This window comes from Triticum urartu, chromosome 6 (assembly GCF_003073215.2).
Source record: "Triticum urartu cultivar G1812 chromosome 6, Tu2.1, whole genome shotgun sequence".
Taxonomy (NCBI): domain Eukaryota; kingdom Viridiplantae; phylum Streptophyta; class Magnoliopsida; order Poales; family Poaceae; genus Triticum; species Triticum urartu.
In genome coordinates this window covers 322926297-322946229 of record NC_053027.1, presented here as the reverse complement: position 1 = coordinate 322946229, position 19933 = coordinate 322926297, and the positions used below count along the sequence as shown (strand labels likewise).

Below are 19933 nucleotides of genomic sequence, written 5' to 3'. Positions count from 1 at the left end.
TTAGAGAGGAGACCGTTCTAAGGTTGGATTTGACCCCCTTCCTCCGGGTCCCTGTTAAGAGCATCTCCAACCGGTGCCAAAAAACTGTGGTTGTGCCTGGAAAACTGTCATTTAGGGCACTTTGAGCCAAAAATACAGCTCCTATAGGTGCCCTATCTCCATTTCGTGCCAAACAAAATTGCACATGCCTCAATTCTTTTGCTACAAATGTTGTATATTTACAACACCTCTAGTGGCTTCCGCAGAAACTAAACGCTGTCGTGCGAACCCTAACAATTCCGATGAACTTCCTGCCGCTGAATCGCCTCGCATCCACGATCACTGCCGACCACCGATTCACCATGGAAGGCAACTCCGATGCGACAGTCACCGCCACCAGCCTCATCGTTGCTCCCACAGAATTGTAGTTGTCTTTCCCGCGGTTCCCGCTGGTGGTGGCACCAAGACAATGCCCTTCCATCACGACAAACTGCCCTCATGGGTAGTGGGGATGCGTCGGTGCATGCCGTCGCCAGCAAGGCTCCCCCAAAGCCATGAACCACCGTCGCGGTAACCAGGAAGATCCATCGGTTGGGATGCTTCCTGTAGTAAGAAGAAGGTTGCCTCGATGACGCCTCAACATGGCACCCGCCGGGTTAGGGTGTGGGTAATGGCCGCCAAAACCCGTACCCGTCTCAATATTTTTCATCCAAACCCATACCCATACCCGCACCTCGGGTTTCAAACTGTTCCCATACCTAATACCCGTGGGTAAAAAACCTATCTCGGTCACCTTCCCCAATTCATATTTCACCATGTCTTTTTCAGCATTTCCGCGTATATACACAACATTTCAGCATGTATACTTCAACATTTCAGCACATACATATATGCCACATTTTAGCACTTGAGCACATATATATTACTCCCTCCGTCCCATAATATATGAACGTTTTTTACACTACACTAGTGTCAGAAACGCTCTTATATTATGAGACGGAGGGAGTATGATTTATTGTGTGATGGAATAAAAAGAATGGTATTAATTTTCAGAAATGGATAGCAATAATAATTAATTAGATGACACTAAACAATGTCTAATTACATTCATGGATGAGTAGCCTGTAAGTGAACTTATTAGAGAAGCATTCACGTCTGTTCTTCCTTCCTTTTCCAATTACAAGACAAAGAAGAGGGACACGATTTTCTTCATTTTTCTTTTATTATCCCCTACTTTGAAATAATCAAATGAAGGAGACTATATAATAAGATCAACAAAACTAGAGATAAAATTATGAGTTCAAAAAATAAAATCAATGCATTTAAACAAGATCATGCACATGCATACACTAGTAGAAAAAGGGTCAAACATGAAGCACATTAGTGCCGGTTTGAATTTGAGCCGGCACTAATGTGTACATTAGTGCCGGTTCCAGCGGCTAGCCGGGCCGCTCTCATTAGTACCGGTTCGTGGCGAACCTTTAGCACCGGTTCGTGCCACGAACCAGTACTAAAGTGAGTGGTGGCAGGATGTTGTCAGTCCGGGGCCCCTCCAGCACCTTTAGTACCGGGTCGTATCACGAACCGGTACTAAAGGTCGTCCTACATAGACCCTTCGTCCACCCGAGCTCGCTCTGTTCTTCCCCTTTCCCCTCTCCTCTCTGTTCTTTTCCCTCTTCCTCTCAAGCTCATCACACATTTTGCCCAAGATTTGAAGGCCCCCATCTATTCAAATGATCACAAAGGTTAGCAACTTTTTTCTTTCATCTCTCATTGCTAGATTAGCTCGTGCAGTGCTTTATATAGTGATTGATTTTTGAGTTTAGTAATTTGGGAGGAATTATATATATGTGCTAGTATTTGATTTATATGCAATTTGAGGTCAAAAATAACACTTAGTTTTGCATATGTAGGTGTGGTTTACTTAGTACCTTCTAAATCTCCGTCGTAACCACCGTCGATCGCTCGCAACGTCCCGTCGCCGGCACCACCTTGTGGTGAGCCTCTTGTTCATGAAGTTTTATATAAAAAATTGATGTTTGTGTGATTTGGATATATAGTTACTCGTATAATTATCTTACCCATACGTTGTTTGTTATACATAGTGCCATGGTTTTGATATCCGTCCCCGTCGGCCCTCGTCCGGGTTATGATTCGGATGTGGTATATTCTCTTTTAAAACTATTCATTGCATTTCGTGTTTATGACAAATTATGCCCATCAAGTTGACATAGATATTTGTATGTAGGAGGTAGTTGAACCGGAAATTCCAACCGACCCTATTGTCGAGAGGTTAAATTTAGTTGAAAGAGAAAACGAGGATTTGAAGGAAAAATTGAAAAGAATTGAGGGGGAGAAGATGGAATTGGAGTTGCATGTTGCTGATGTCGTCGATGATCACAAGATTAAGATGGAGAAAATGTGCTTGAAGATTAGAAAGATTAGAAAATATGCCATTCATAGTGAGGCTTGGTATCATTATGCTGTTGGATCAATTGTTACCTTAGTTGCGATCTTGATCGCATTTGTTGTTGCATTTAAATTCTTTAGCTAGAGAGTTATTTGTTTGTTGCATTTAAGTGTTGTATGATCTTTATGTATGAACTTTATGTATTGTATTAATTTGATGTTTTCAGTGCTGTGTATTGAAGATGAGCCGACAATGGATGTACGATGACCGATGCTCTCCCGAGTTCATTAATGGCATGCGTACTTTTCTGCTTGCGGCTGAGGCAAACAAGCGAGCGGATGGTTTTATGCACTGTCCATGTGCTGTCTGTAAGAATGGTCGTAATTACTCTACGTCAAGAACCATTCACGTCCACCTGTTTGAGTCCGCTTTCATGCCCCACTATAATGTTTGGACCAAGCATGGAGAAAGAGGGGTTATGATGGAAGACAATGAAGAAGAAGAGGACGACGACAGCTATCCTGGCCATGGGTTCCCTGAATACGATGATACAACAATGAGGGAAGAAGCTGAGCCGGTAATGCGGGAAGAAGCTGAGCCGGCAATGCGGGAAGAAGCTGAAGAGAGGCATCGGATGAGCCCATTGATGATCTAGGTCGGGCCATTGCCGATGCAAAGAGAAACTGCGCAAGTGATTTGGAGAAGAAGAAGTTGCAGAGCATGTTAAAGGATCACAAAACATTGTTGTACCCGAATTGCGTAGGTGACAAGAAAAAGCTGGGCACCACACTGGAATTGCTGCAATGGAAGGCAGAGAATGGTGTATCTGACAAGAGATTTGGAAAGTTGCTGGTAATGATAAAGGATATGCTTCCAAAGGACAACGAATTGCCCGAGAGTACGTACGAAGCAAAGAAGGCTGTCTGCCCTCTAGGGTTAGAGGTGCAGAAGATACATGCATGCCCTAATGATTGCATCCTCTACCGCGGTGAGTACGAGGATTTGAACGCTTGCCCGGTATGCGGTGCATTGCGCTATAAGATCAGCCGCGATGACCCTGGTGATGTCGAGGGCGAGCGCCCCAGGAAGAAGATTCCTGCCAAGGTGATGTGGTATGCTCCTATAATACCACGGTTGAAACGTTTGTTCCAAAACAAAGAGCATGCCAAGGCGATGCGATGGCACAGAGAAGACCGTAAGAAAGACGGAAAGTTGAGAGTACCCACTGACGGGTCGCAGTGGAGAAAAATTGAAAGAAAGTATGGGAAGGAGTTTGCAGATGACGCAAGGAACGTATGGTTTGGTCTAAGCGCAGATGTCATTAATCCTTTTGGGGAGCAGAGCAGTAACCATAGCACCTGGCCTGTGACTCTATGTTTGTATAACCTTCCTCCTTGGTTGTGCATGAAGCGGAAGTTCATTATGATGTCAGTGCTCATCCAAGGCCCTAAGCAACCCGACAACGACATTGATGTGTACCTAAGGCCATTAGTTGAAGAACTCTTACAACTGTGGAATGGAACAGGTGTACATGCGTGGGATGAGCACATGGGGGAAGAATTTGACCTAAAGGCGTTGCTGTTCGTGACCATCAATGATTGGCCTGCTCTCAGTAACCTTTCAGGACAAACAAATAAGGGATACCGCGCATGCACGCACTGTTTGGACGATACCGACAGTATATATTTGGCTAATTGTAAGAAGAATGTGTACCTGGGATATCGTCGATTTCTTCCGAGCAGGCATCCTGTAAGAAAGAAAGGCAAGCATTTCAAACGTGAGGCAGATCACCGGACGAAGCCTCGCCACCGTACTGGTGCTGATGTATATGATATGGTCAAGGATTTGAAGGTGGTCTTTGGAAAGGGTCCTGGTGGACAACCTGTTCCGAATGACGCTGACGGACGCGCACCCATGTGGAAGAAGAAATCTATATTTTGGGACCTGCCCTATTGGAAAGACCTAGAGGTCCATTCCGCAATCGACGTGATGCACGTGACGAAGAATCTTTGTGTGACCCTGCTTGGCTTCTTGGGCGTGTATGGGAAGACAAAAAATACACCTGAGGCACGGGAGGACCAGCAACGTATGCACGGAAAAGACGGCATACATCAGGGTCATGCAAGCTACGCTCTTACCAAAGAAGAGAAGGAAATCTTCTTTGAATGCCTGCTTAGTATTAAGGTACCGTCTAGCTTCTCGTCGAATATAAAGGGAATAATAAACATGACAGAGAAAAAGTTCCAGAACCTAAAGTCTCATGACTGCCACGTGATTATGACGCAACTGCTTCCAGTTGCATTGAGGGGGCTAACGTTCGATTAGCCATTGTGAAGCTATGTGCATTTCTCAATGTAATCTCTCAGAAGGTAATCGATCCAGAAATCATACCAAGGTTAGAGAATGATTTGGTGCAATGTCTTGTCAGTTTCGAGTTGGTGTTCCCACCATTCTTCTTCAGCATCATGACGCACGTCCTAGTTCACCTATGCGAAGAGATTAACGTTTTGGGTCCTGTATTTCTACACAATATGTTCCCCTTTGAGAGGTTCATGGGAGTCTTAAAGAAATATGTTCATAACCGTGCTAGGCCATAAGGAAGAATCTCCAAGGGCCATGAAAATGAGGAGGTCATTGAGTTTTGTATTGACTTTATTTCTGACCTTAAGCCGATTGGTGTTCCTGAATCGCGGCATAAGGGCAGACTAGATGGAAAAGGCACGCTAGGAGGGGAACAAATAATATATATGGACGGACATTCTCTCACTGAAGCACACTACACAGTTCTACAGAATTCCGCCTTGGTGGCTCCGTATATGGATGAACACAAGAATTTGCTATGCTCCAAACACCCGGAGCGGTCTGATGACTGGATTACACGTGAACAAACCAGGAGTTTCGCCAGCTGGTTGCAGACACATACCATGCATGACACCTCTATTGAAGATGACCTGTACTTGCTGCCCAGTTACCATCTTCGAATATAATGACTTTCAAAGGATACGAGATAAATGGTAATACATTTTACACGGTCGCCCAAGATAAGAAGAGCACCAACCAAAACAGTGGTGTCCGCTTTGATGCAGAAACCAAGACGAGAAAGGAAACATATTATGGTTATATACAGGACATATGGGAACTTGACTATCGACGTGGTTTGAAGGTCCCTTTGTTTCGATGCAAATGGGTCAATATGACACGAGGCGGGGTAACGGAAGACCCGCAGTACGGAATGACAACAGTGGATCTCAACAATCTTGCGTATGCAGACAAACCATTCGTCCTAGCCAATGATGTGGCACATGTTTTCTATGTGAAGGACATGTCTACCAAGCCAAGAAAAAAAAGATAAGGAAGCGAATGCATCGTACGATGAGCCAAAGCGGCACATAGTTCTTTCTGGGAAGAGAAACATCGTGGGAGTGGATGACAAGACAGACATGTCAGAAGATTATGAAAAGTTTGATGAAATTGCTCCATTCACAGTGAATATTGACCCGAGCATCCCGTTAAATGATGAAGATTTTCCATGGTTACGGCGCAAAGGGACACATGCAAAGAAAAAGTTTCACATCCAAAGATCTGGGATGCGATCGGCTTCACTATCATCACTTTCTTCTGTGTTTCACACTCAGGAGGGAATCTCTGTAATAGTTAGGGTAGTTATGTGTTTTGGCATTTGAAACGCGAAGAAATTTTATGTGCAAACAAATTCTTTCATGCCTTTATTGATTTTTAAAGTTAAGTTATTCACAAACTAGTGATTCACACTAATTTCAAATAATTCAAAATTTAAACTATTCAAATTTGAAAACTACGGGCACTAACAGAAAGTTTGTAATTTTTTGTACCTAAAGCAAAAATATTCACAAAGAAACTCTAAATACAAAAAAAAAACAATTCAAAAATAAATAAAGCAAAAAAAAAAAGAAAAAGCCCGCCTACTAGGCCAGAGCGGCCTGCATACGACTAGAAACCCAATCTCTTGTTGGTCCAGGATGCAGGCCCGCAAAGGCCCAGTAGGCCCACAGGGCAGCACAGAACATGTAGGCCCAGTAGGCCTGCTTTGGAGAGGAGCTCGAGAGAGATACCGCATGGGGGGTTATAAACCAGTGCGGACGCCCCTCGGCTAGCGAGGTGGGACTAAACTTGCCGCACCGCACCTTGCCAGCGCACCCCCTTTAGTACCGGATGGTGGCACCAACCAGTACTAAAGGGGGGCCTTTAGTACTGGTTGGAGCCACCACCCGGTACTAAAGGGGGTGCGGTTCCTGCCGCTTGGCCTGGCCAAAACAGGCCTTTAGTACCGGTTGGTGGCTCCAACCGGTACTAAAGGTCCATCCTATATAACTAAACACTTCAAATATTTCAGTTTCTTATCTGCTTCTTCTCCTCTGCCCCGTCGCCCGCCGCCCCCGTCTCAATATCCCTCGTCGCCGCCCCCGTCGCCGCCCCGTCCCTGCCGTCGCCGCCCCGTCGTCCCCGTCCCCGTCGTCACCGCCGCGCCGTCCCGGCCCGTCCCGCGTCGTCCACGTCCCCGTCATCACCGCCCCGTCCCCGTCGTCGCCGCCCTGGCCCGTCCCCGTCGTCGCCGCCCCGTCCCTGTCCCCGTCGCCTCTCGCCTCGCCGGTGAGCACACACACACATACATTTTTTAGTTTTTTAGTTATAGAAATAGTTATAAAAATGTTAGAAATTTTTCTTTTTTTAGTTATAGAAATAGTTAGTTATATAGCATTGTTAGAAATGTTAGAATTGTTAGAAATTTTTTCTGTTTTTTAGTTATAGAAATAGTTATAAAAAAGTTAGAATTGTTAGAAATTTTTCTGTTTTTTAGTTATAGAAATAGTTATAAAAAAGTTAGAAATTTTTCTTTTTTAGTTATAGAAATATTAGAAATGTTATACAAATGTTAGTTATATATATAGAAATGTTATAATTTTTTTCTTCTGTTTTTTAGTTATAAAAATATTAGAAATGTTATAGTAATGTTAGTTATATAGCATTGTTAGAAATGTTATAGGAATGTTAGTTATATAGAAATGCTAGAAATTTTAGTTATCAAAATCCAATCATTAAAAAAATGTTACTTTTTGCGGGCATATAGCTAGTATTTGTTCTCGATGATGCCCGGCCCGCATCCTCGCCGTCGAACCGTCCGCGACGACGTCCGGCTGACCCATGTCCGGGACTGGGCTCCGCCGGGCTGGCACTGGGAGGTGCTGCCTGGAGGGGCGCGCCGCTTGATGAGGAACCCGGCCCCGGTCGTCGACCCTGATCTCGTTTGGTGGCGTTCGCGTGAGCCAGTTTCGGTGCGGAGGGAGCCGGCCCCGCCGGAGGTGGTACGTCGCCGTGTCAGGGAGGACGAGCACGTCCATCACTACATGGTTGCGTTAGAGGGTGGCAGGTTCTCCAATACCTGGCAGTTTCTTCTGGGATCTCACTTCAGCTATGATCCTGTGAGGGTTCCTTCTCTTTGGGTGTCCACCGCCCGCGCCGCATGATCCGACGATGTATTTGAGATTATATATTATTCGAGACGACGTATTCGAGATTATATTCGATGATGCTTATTATGTACTATGATTGATTCAGTTTTTCCTTATTAATTGATTGCATCCATGCATTGTAATTTGAATATATTTCTTTTGGATTAGTTAAACAAAACCTATGGCGGACAATACCGGCAGAGAGGGAGAAGAGGCCCTGTTCAATATCATACGCAATCCTCGCGGGCCAGATGATGATCAGAATGAAGAAGATTATGACGGCTCTGAATATCTAAACAACACCGGGGAGGGTGATATGATATTCGATCGCGACGACCGAATTGATGAAGTCATGAACTATGAACATGACGAAGAAAATATTGATCTTGAAACAACAAAGACTGGCGAGGTATATATATTTATATAAGCAGGCATCTGGTGATCATCACATGTTTTAAATGACTTGAAGATATATTAACGAATCGATCTTTTTTCTTTCAGCCATCCGGATCGAGCAAATCTTCAGGCAACAGGACAAAACGAGGCCCGAACAAAAAGTTGAAGGAGGGCGTAAAGTACAATATCGAGGCAATCAGACCTAATGGCGAACCATTAGCGCCTAAGAAGATTGCGGACAAGTTCATTCGTCAGTGCGGAGTTCTTGTGAAGGACCAACTCCCGATCTCCCTTCAAGAATGGAGAGAGCCAGCAAAGCCACGTCCAGGAGTTACTTTTGTCGACGACAGACAAAAAACATTTGCTTTGGGAAACGCTCATGTCACATTTCACCCTACCAGATCATTTCACAGATGCAGATGTGGAGAAAGTCAAGGACGCTGCTCTTAGGCAGATGGCGGTTGCATTCAAGAACCACAAGATGAGTGAATGAGCCAAGTACGTCAAGGGAGGAAGGAAGACTCCAGTACTCGAGGGAACACTAGAGAAGCAAAGTGCTCATTGGGACAATTTCGTGAAATTCAAGGATTCGGAATTATCTAAGGAACGGTCCAGAATAAACAAGGCCAATGCCGCAAAAAAGGATAAGTTCCATAAGCTGGGGCCAGGTGGCTATGCGGTGGGAATGCCTAAGTGGGATAAGTCTGAAAAAGAGATGCTGGATGCATGTGTCACTCCAGAAACATTGAGCTGGCCCCCCAGGTGCAGGACTTGGTTCTATGCGCATGGAGGGGAGTTGGACCCGAAGACAGACAACGTTTCGAAGAAGGCATGTCTGGACGGAGCCGAAGATAAGCTACTTGTTGCAATAGAAGAGGCTCGATCGGGGTTGTTCGAGCCCAACAGAGAGAACGACGAGCTTACGCGTGCCCTGGGAAATCCTGAACACCCGGGAAGAACATGAGGCATGGGCGCTATTCCGTGGTATGAGGGGTTTTCGGACTGGAACACCGACTACAGAACCCGTGCGAGAAAGAAGATTGCGGAGGAGAAGAAGAGGAAGATGGAGGAGGAGCAGAGGAAGCTAGACTATGAACGCCTTCAAGGCCTAGAATCAGCGCACGTGGACTTGGCAATCAAATTCCAGCGGCAGCAGGAGCAGATCGACTCACTTAGCCAGCAAAGGGGGTATCAGCAGCTAGCGGATGATCCACCAATGGATAGCACCGTCCCATCCATGCCGAGAAGCAGCGTGGGTTCCGCCCCGGGCGACGCATTGCTGGATAGCTACCCAGTGGATGACATCATGGAGAACACTAACTGCGAGCTACACTTCAAAATGAAGAACATATCCATGAAGGTGGCGGACGCCCTTGCTTTTACAAATCCCCCTGAGGCAACCTTCCATTGCAACCCGATTCCAGCGGGCTATGCTCGTGTCTTGGTTGATGAGGTGGTGGACCAATATTCGGGGCTAGAGCTTAACATTCCTGGAGGTGACGATGAGCACACACTAGGAGAGGCCAACCATCGTATCATCCTATGGAGAAAGGATTGCATCATCTTTTGAAGGCCACCGACACCGCGTCATCCGACTCCTCGTCGCAGTCCGCCACCGAGTCAGCAGACTCCCGCTCCTCCAAGTCCACCAACGCGTCAGGCCACTCCTCCTCCAAGTCCGGCACAGCTTCAGGCCACTCCTCCTCCTCCAAGTCCGACAAAGCGTCAGGCCACTCCTCCTCCAAGTCCGGCACAGCTTCAGGCCACTCCTCCTCCAAGTCCGGCACAGCTTCAGGCCACTCCTCCTCCTCCAACTCAGCCACGTTAGCCGTCTTCGCCGCCTCAGCAATCACAGAAGAGAGCCGCCTCAGCTATGGTGCGTAGCGGTACAAGTCGAGGTAGTACTGGAGGTACAGGCGGAGGCAAGCGATTTCAATATGGTCCAAGCCTCGCGCCTCTTTCGCAGAGGCCTTACGACAAGTCCGAGGAGGAAAATGTAGCCATATCGAAGGCCGAGGTGGAAGCCCATTTTGCACCGAAACCGCCACCGCCGCCAAGGGAGAAAGTGCCTGTGGAAAAGATTGACCACTTCATTCGTATGGCTAGACCACCAGCTCCCAAGCCTGTTGACACAGACTATGAGCGCCACATCAAGAAGTTAAATCGAGCACGTCTACAGAAAGAGGCGAGCTCGAGCTCGAGCAAATCAGCTGGCAAAAGGAGCGATAAAACCGTTCCCCAGCTGGGAGAACAGGCGGCGCAATCAATCCCCCCGCTTGTTGTGCCAACAACACATGAGAGTAGGCGCGCCCAATATTATTGTGGGCAAACCGTTAACGTTCCCGGGGTGGGCGATGTGGTAATAACCGAGGAGCATATTGCGCAGGCTGAATCGATCGGGATCGCTGTTGGACAACTCCTCGATATCGAGCCCATGTCTCCGACTAGAGAGGAGGAAATAAAACGGAAATATGCCCGGGGCCAACCTTTGGTCAAGCCAGAGGAGGTTAATAAGCTCCCAACGAGAATGTATGAATTGCATCAATGGTACATGGACATTACCAAGATTTCCAATCGAGAGTCCCTCACGGTGAATGTCAACAAGGAGCATTACTACCATGAGAAAGCTGTTACCGTTGAGTATTCAGAACTATTTCAGCTATACAATAAAGACGCACTCGACAAATCTATCGTCAGTTGCTATTGTCTGTAAGTGATTTCTTTCTGTAATTTAAGTCTCAAGCTAGCTGTAGTGATCATTTTGATCAATCATTACCTGTAATTATCCTCACTATTGCCCGGTGCATAAGGGGAGGGGATTCTGTGTCGAGGCTAGCAGTTGCGTAGCCTAGGGTAAAATGGCTAGGTTTTTTTCTCTTTAATGAATGACACAAGGGACATATTGTTAAGTATGCGGGTACGTGCGTATGGGTGCCTTCCCGTACTGTCTTATTAGATGCTACAATTTTTTTCCCATTTATAAACCCACGAGTATTTTTTTTCAAACTCTTACCCTAATAGGGTGTTTACCTGTCGTGTTCATGGGTTGCGGGTACCCATTGCCATGTTGAATGGCGCCAAGGGACTCTTCCCCTCCCCTCCCACCACCGCATGTGGAGGAGTGGATGTCACTCATCGGCATTCCAACATGTTTGATGAAATGACCGAAAGGTAAAAAAATACTTTTTTTTTGGTTTTTTCATTCTATGTCATGACATTCTACATTTTGTATGCAGTTGTGATGTGATGTGCATGTAGGTTCTTCAAATTTGGTGTATGTAGTGTGGATGATCAAACTTTTTTGCAATACAATCGTGTTGCATCTCAAGATTTTGTCTCTTAAGAAATTGCCTGCCAAGAATATGAAACAGAAGATGAGCCACTTCTTGACATGGAAGAGGAGGGTTTTCTTGATGCAACTCCAAATGGAAGAAGTACAAACTACACTACCAAAGAAGACAAGTTCACTACTACAGATCTGAATAACATTAACTGACCAAATGGTATCATAACTAACACACCAACGGTCGTCAGTCAGTGCCTTAGGGTTAGTGATGATTTAATCATCATGGACGGGCCACATGGCCGGCCAGTGACACATAATACATGATCGCCCGACCAATCAGTTGGAACTATCAACATGGCACAAAGCAGATGGATATCACCTAGGGTTAGTTCTTTGGTTGGCTTCTAGAACAAGTTGGAATAAGCTGCTGCTTACCCAGTTTATTCTAGAAGTCCAACAATTTTTTTAGAAGCCTACTAATTAGGACTTGTCTAGTAGGGTTATACTTGTTTTTGGTTGGGCTTCTAGAATAAGCTGGGTAGGGGACAACTTATTCTAGAAGTCCAAAAAAACCACCAAAAGAACTGGCCCTTAGAGCATCTCTAGCAGACCCCGCATAATGCCGACCTGTAAAACACGTTTGCAGTTCGTGGAAAAACGGCTTTGCGGGCCGGCGCGGACGGCCGCAGAGGCAGACACTGCAAAACGGACCCGTATAAAAGGATATTCATGGAATATGCTCTTTTATGGGTCGGTTTTGCGGGGTCTGGTCTGGTGCCGCTCCAGCCGACCCGTAAATCCTAAATTTGCACCTCAATTTGACACAAGATAATGCATTTCTTTGCTTTTTCAACAACATTGGATACATAGATATCACCAAATCTTTGCTAGAATAGCAAGACCAAATAAAACAAGAACCACAATTATGCATTTTAGAAGATTTCCAACTTCCATAACCGCTCCCACTAGTTGAAGCAATATCTTCTCCATGCACTCATTATTGATCTGCGGATTCTTGATCTTGCATTCTTCGTTCTTCTTCTTTGGTTCCAAAGAAGTAGACGTTGCTTCCCCTCTAGTTGCACATGCAGCCGCTTCATTACCTTCGATTGTACTAAGGAGTGCACGAACATCTATTAAGTTTCTTTCTATCAATAAATCAATGTATTCGCCTTCCCAAAACCAAAACGAGCATCCATCTTTCTACACACATGATGGTGTTCGAAATGAGCTATCGCAATTGAACCAAAGAATGCGGTGCCAAAGCCGAATGAAAAGAACACGTACCCCGTCGTTTTCGCATTTGAAGAACACCCATCCGGGGTGCTTCAGCGTGCCCGAAGTTAGCCGCAGCACTGTCCGCGTGCAGTCATCGCACTTTATGAGCGGCATCGGCGAGCCACAGAGCCGCTGCATGAGCGCCGAGCCGGGCAGACGGCCGGCCGAATCCATGCCGGCAAACCATCGTTGGCGGCGACAGGATGAACCCGTACCTGCATGCGGCGATGGGACTTTGCGAGGTGCTCCCCGACCATTCCATCGCTTGGCGCAGCCACCGGTGGCCGAAAAAGCCAAATCCGGGCCGCCCGCGACGAAGGGCCGCAGATCTGCAACTTTTTGGCCCGCCGACGCAGGAAGGGGGTGGCGGCGGGCAACCTCGTGCGTGTGGCGGCCTTCGGCATGATCCCACCGGCTACTTTAGCTGGAATCGTGGGCGGCGGCCCGGCGGCGGGGCGAGGGGGAGAGGGGAGATGGTAGGTGGGGAAAAGCGCGGGTTGAAATGTCCTCCCTACCAACCGCTCCCGCTATATGCAGGGCACCGACAGGCCGAGGGGGGGACCCGCGTATTCGTGGGTTGGGGTCAAGATTCCGTGCCCCTCAAATTTTTTTACGGGCCGTCCGCATTTGCGGGTCTGTTCAGGCGGGATTTTCCGCGCCGACCCGCATTTTGACGGTTATTTTGCGGATCGGGGCGTTATGCGGGGTCTGCTAGAGATGCTCTTACCGGGCAGTGCCTAGAGGCCGACAAACTATGTTAAGTTCCAGCTGGCAGCTTTATGTCGTCCTACTGTATCACAAGTACTACTAGCAGTGCTGCCCTGGCTGCACCCAATATTACACATGCAATACAAAATAAGCACATATAAACATTGCATTTTAATATGTCATCACATACACATAAACATGCACATCTCATACAATGTCGTTTGCCAATACAATTTCATGTTCACATAACAAATATACACATATAATACATTCATTCCAGATGTGTTCATAATTTCATAACTTCTGATTGCTCACATCGGGTACTTTTGAGTTACCTTGATCCAGGAGGGTGTTTTTGGACAGCTCGTCACCTACGTATTGCTGCCAAACTTCTAGGAATGCTACTTTCTCAGTTGGCCTTTCACATTTTGAACGCATCTGGAACTTGGCCCCATTGTCCGGAACTTTCGAGGACATTGTTTTTGATATACCTTGCTAAGAGAGAACCTCTTCCTTACTTTGTGCTCAGAACCTCCCGACGGATATATAATGGCCCTTCTCTACTGTCATGGCAACATCTTCAATCCTGCGATTAACCTGACATAAGGATGAGGCGTGTTCCGTCCAAATCTAACTTTATAGATGACCATATACTGTGCGCTCTCGCACTCAAAGATTCCAGGAAACAATTATAAACACATTTGGAAATCGAAGATACCACAAAAAGTCAAATTTTTTATGTGGTATCTTTGTAGGGTAGTGTGCTACTAAAGACAACCTGGTTCATCACAACTAGCAAGGAAGCAAGAAGTGTAGTTTTTGTACTCACGACGATATAATCAAACACCTCTTTTTTCAATTAAGTATGTGTATTCTATATGGCCAATCATCCAAATAGCGTCCAATTTGTATCTGCCTACAAATGCGCTATATTAGCACACTTGTAGGCAGATACAAATTAGGCATTTGGAAACTTCTTGGCTCCTTCACAAATTGAAGGGTTTCGAGCAACACTAATCGTCTAGGAGTTAATTAACCCTCCAAGAGTAACAAGTCATTTGGAATGAACCCTTTGCCAAAGAACTACAAATAAGTGACTCAAGAACCTCTATCGATCTCTTTGATTTTTTTTAGAAAAGGAGGATGACCCCCGGCCTCTGCATCTGGGCGATGCATACGACCACTTTATTAATTATTCTCACAAGACCTTACAAAGTAATACAACTGTAAGCCTAAAGCCGCCGTCTAAGCAACTCTATCCAATTGATGAAGGGGCGCAGATAGCCTGGGCCTAATACCAAACAGACATCGCAGCAAAACCTAACATCTAAGACCTGAGGTCCCATCCAGGACGCCTGCCGGGCATGGGTCTCACCGGTCCGACGTGCACTCAGAGGCCGCTGCCGCCAACTGCCATCGCTCCATCTTCAGAACTGTACTGATGCATCAACCGTGCTCGGTCCAGCTATCGTCGACGCCACCACGGCGCCCAACGGCACCTCCTACCTGCGCACAAACAGCTGAGCACGTCGCGGTCGCCGCTGATACACCTCAGCACCATGCTGCCAAGTACCACCAGCCGACACAGCTTGAAGTCTTTGGAAGATCTGTCATGCGTAGCACCTGCCGACCAGGCATGACAAAGCGTAGCACCTGTCGGTCAGGCATGACTTGACATCTCCACCGAAGCTCCATGCAAGATGAAGCCGCTCCACCTCCAGCCTCTCTGAACGGGACGGGAGCACCCCAGGAAGACTTGAGCACCACAATCACCACGAGAGCCGGACCAACCGACCGCCATGGTGAAGCGACACCACTAACGAGAACCGCCGCCATCAGGAACGCCAAGAACGCGCTGTAGCTGTCCCACCTCCCCGCGGACCCAAAGCGGCGCCTTCAAGAAGGTGACGGAGCCGGGCACCGCCGCCGCCCAACCAAAGTTGTGGGTTTTCACCCGGGTGCAGGGGGAGGACGAGGGAGAGGGAGCTGGATCTCGAAGCTGCCTTCAAGAAGGAAACAGCGCCTGGAGCGCCGCCGGCGTCGTGGCCGCCGCAGCCGGCCAAGAAATTACTCCGATCCAGAGCTCCCAACCCCACATCCGCGCAGTCCGCCACCGGATCCGGCCGGACTGACAAGGAGGAAGCAGCAGCACGGGGCGCCGTCTTCAGATCTGGCGAAGGAGAGCAGCAGGGGATCCCTCCACGCGGCGTCCGCGTCCACCGCCAACTCGCCGCCCGCGCGACCGAGTAGACGCGGCCCTCAACTCCGGCGAGCGCCGCCCGCCGCCTCAAACCCTTAGGCCCGAGCCCGAGCGGCGTCGCGGCCGAGGGCCTCACCGCCACCCTCAACGGCGTCCGCGCGGGGGACCCGGCGCCCGTCTCCGGCGGCGGCGAGGACAGGAATCGAGAAGGGGAGGAGGCGGACGGGTTGGTCGCCCCCGAGTCTCCCTCGAGAGGGCGACGCGAGGGGAGATTAGTTTTCAAGTTAAAAACGCCTAGGGCTTGATGAGATTTACTCACAAAGGAGAGGAGGAGGAGAAGGAGGAGGAGGAGAAGAGAGAGAGATGTAGGGAGGGAGGGAGGGAGAGAGAGCACAAAGTATGGAAGGGGTTTTCTGAAATCTCCGAGAGCGCGACAGTGCAAGATACATAGATTCATCTGTAAATGATACATTTGTAGTTAGATTTGAGCAGAACACATCTCGTCCTTCTGTCATGCTAATTGTGGGATAGAAGATGTTGCCATGACACTAGACAAGGGCCAATCAAATCCCCCCTAAATGATATATCCGCCGGGCAGGAGCTGAGCACATGTGCAAGAATACCATTCTTATCGCGTATAAAACGGCACAAGGCTCGATATTGTTCTGAGTGGCATTTCCTAACCACTTATCCACCCAGAAACGTATCTCAGAGCCGTCATTTGTCGCAAAAGATCCAAAGCAGAAAATGTGCTTCTTTGCCACCATCAGACCAACCCAAAATTGCAAATCCCTAGGCTTCCAATGTGCCTAAGACGAGAATCACTGTTGATAGTGTTTACATTGAGGCCTCCTTTGGTTCATAAGATAGGAATGTTATAGGAATAGGAAGATCATAGGAAGTGAGATGACATGTATCTCAATTCCTACAGAGAAAGAGATGTCATTTGATACATAGGATAGGAATTTTTCCATTGAGTCTTAGCTAATGTTTTTTTCCTCCAAAATGTGAGGGATTGATTCCTATCCTACATATGAATAGGAATCCATTCCTACAAACTAAAGGGCTTCAAAGAAAAATTTTCTATACAAATCCTGTCCTATAAAAATCCTATGAGATTCCTACAAACCAAAAAGGAGGCATGAAGTATGTTTGCTTTGAAGTGAGAAGCACTTTTAACATAGGGTAGTACAACACATTAACCTGGCATATATGCTAGACAGGTATATATCATGGTTTTGATCAATGGAGAAGTTGTCCTTGAACCCTTATATCTAGCAAATAGCCGTCCACTTTACCTTTGCAATTCAACAGCGTTGTCAATTCTATTGAAATCCTTTCTCACAGTACGTTTTTCTTGAGACTTCTCACAGCACATATTAAATAAAAAGACTAAATATTGCACTAGTTGGGGAGTGGGGCGCTGGGGGCACATGCTGCAGTTGCATGGGATCTTGGGTTGGGCTTGGGAACGAATGTTTGCATGCACAGTGTCCAATAATGTGTTTGTTCGACTTTTGCTTCCTCATCCCTTTAATTTCCTGTGCTCATTTTCTTTCTCACTCTAGGAAAGGGATCTCAGACATCCTTCTAAGTCCCTCTATGTGCAAGCTAGAGAGAGAGAGAGAGAGAGAGAGAGAGAGAGAGAGAGAGAGAGAGAGAGAGAGGTGTTAGCTTGATAGTTGCTCTTGGCTCCCTTAGCTCCCCTTTACAAAAAAAGGACGTGTCACTCTCCACTGTCCATGATCACTCTGGGCCCCCGTAAATTGCCCCTCCAACTGCAGATCTCTACACACCTCTCCACCCCTAACTAGGCTGCGTCTCCCTTATATCCAGCCTGATCTCTTCCACCTCTACTCACAGTCCCTGCAGATAGCTTGAGGGCTAGAGATCTCTCGTTCTCGTTCCTCCTCTTCCCTCGGATGTCTACCATCTACATGAGCCAGCTATCTACTCTCCCTCTAATGGATGGAGATCAAGATCAAGGGCACTTTCAAGCCTTTCATCTACCCAAAGATCCTCCTATCTTGTTCCCTTTCATGATCGACAACCCTGTGGAGCATCAAGGGCAAGCCTATGGAGACCAGCACTCGAGGCAGCAATTTTTTGGTGAATCTAATCAGCAGGTGAGAGGGGGGGGGGGGGGGGGGGGGGGGGGGGGTTCACAACTAGCTACCTACACAAATATATGTCAATATCGATGTGTTCCAACGTGTTTAGTACATGCAAGCTGTTCTTACAATCCTGCTCCCTGGCTTGCTTTTTCTTTCTCTTGTAGTTCAATGATCACATGATGATGAGCGGAGGATCTGCGGACGTCTTCGCCACATGCTCCCCGTTCGGACCTACCATCCAAAGCATCGGCAGTGACATGATCCAGAGATCCTCATACAATTCCTATGATTTCGAAGCCACACATGCCGGCGATGGATCGACCAGCCAGTGGGCATCCGCCAAACCGCCGGTGAAGATGAGGATCATGAGAAAGGCGCCAACGAATGATCACCAAGGAGGGACGGCAAGAAAGCCAAGGAGAAGGGCACAAGCACACCAAGGTGATGAGAGCCAGCAGCTGCAGCATCCCATGGGTGTTATCAGAGTGTGCTCAGACTGCAACACCACCAAGACCCCCTTGTGGAGGAGTGGTCCTTGTGGCCCCAAGGTGAAATATATTGCTAACTAGGCAAACTTCATGATCTATACCTGCACTGCACAATCTATGTACTTGCTTCATATCAACATGTACATATAACACACAGTAGTACAGATTGCTACACACTTATTTATTTAACTGTACTTTTTTCATGCGTCTATGGTTCATGCAGTCTCTTTGCAACGCATGTGGCATACGCCAAAGGAAGGCTCGCCGCGCCATGGCTGCAGCGGCGGCCGCTGCCGCCACCAACGGTGGGGTGGCGTCTGCTTCCAGTGGCGGTGTGGCGGAAGGGGCCACGCAGGCGAGCGATGCATCGCAAGCGGTGAAGGCAACAAAGAAGGAGAAGAGGGCTGTGGACCTCGACCGGTCGCTGCCGTTCAAGAAGAGGTGCAAGATGGTTGATCATCCTACCGTTACCTCCACCAAGGCCGTGGCTGTCGATGCCACTCCGAAGGATCAAGATCACGTTGTTGCCGAGGATGACGCCATGGTGGAGAGACTGAGCAAAGCCGATCCACAGGCAGCGTTCACTCACGGCTTCATGCGCGACGAGATCACCGATGCCGCCATGCTGCTCATGACCCTATCCTGCGGTCTTGTTCGAAGCTAGTACTAGCTAGCTAGCTAGTAGACACTAGACACTGATGAATGCAACTTGATTTGCATATCATGAGTATATTAGTCTTGTTATATTTTCTGTATCTTGTGATCTTGTTGTTTTGTGTTGTTGAGGAGATCGGTCGATCGGGGCGTACGGATAGAGAGAGAAGAGAAAGAGGGAGAGGGAGAGGGAGAGAGGAGGGTGATCACATGTCTAGGGTAATAAGCGAAGCTCGATATTAGTTAGTATATGCAGTAACCCAGATTTGCTATGAGGGTGAGTTTTTTTTACAGTTTTCTTTCCTTTCTTTGCTCTGCTGCGGTTATTTAAACCAGTATAAATTGTGTTCGTCCTCTGTAGTACAATATGTAATAAAACATATTTCCGTAAGATCTTCGTTTTTCATTTGGAGCTGATAATGCGGAAAGGATCGATGACGGGAGAAGAAACTAGGGTGCATCATATTGGATGTGGTTCATATATGTGACATATCGTTACTACTCACATGCATCATATTGTCTGTCACAGGGTCAAAAAATGTCTATCCTCCTAATTGTGTATTGTTACTACTCCCTCATCGATCCTTATGGCTATGCATCCATCGATCGATGAGGGAGAAGAAACTACTGCGCATCATATTGGCTGAAGTATATTATAACATATGCGAGCTAATTGTGTATAGTTATCTACTTTTTGTCAGGTATTCTCATACTACTTTTCACCTTTTTCGGACACAGACATTCTACCTCATGGCTATGCATGCATGCATGCATGTGGGACAAATGAACCCCTTGATGTTTGGAGATCTGTGTCCTGCAACTTGCTACAGAACTACTACAGGCACCGATCGGTATGTAAATTTTTAGCCGTTTTACTTTACTGCACCAAATTAGCTTAAACATAACCTCGATCTTAACCTCGGGGTTTTTC

General features: G+C 47.2%; 1 protein-coding gene and 1 pseudogene across 1 annotated transcript; both read left to right on the top strand.

Annotated features, from left to right (window-relative positions):
- Positions 1 to 2630: 2630 nt before the first annotated feature.
- Positions 2631 to 5967, top strand: LOC125513428 (annotated as a pseudogene).
- Positions 5968 to 17460: 11493 nt separating this feature from the next.
- On the top strand, positions 17461 to 19103 carry LOC125517365 (protein CYTOKININ-RESPONSIVE GATA TRANSCRIPTION FACTOR 1-like). The gene is made up of 3 exons (XM_048682561.1): positions 17461 to 17872; positions 18025 to 18408; positions 18572 to 19103. Exons 1-3 carry the CDS (start codon positions 17669 to 17671, stop codon positions 19010 to 19012), a joined length of 1029 nt encoding a protein of 342 aa, XP_048538518.1. The 5' UTR covers positions 17461 to 17668; the 3' UTR covers positions 19013 to 19103.
- Positions 19104 to 19933: the final 830 nt, after the last annotated feature.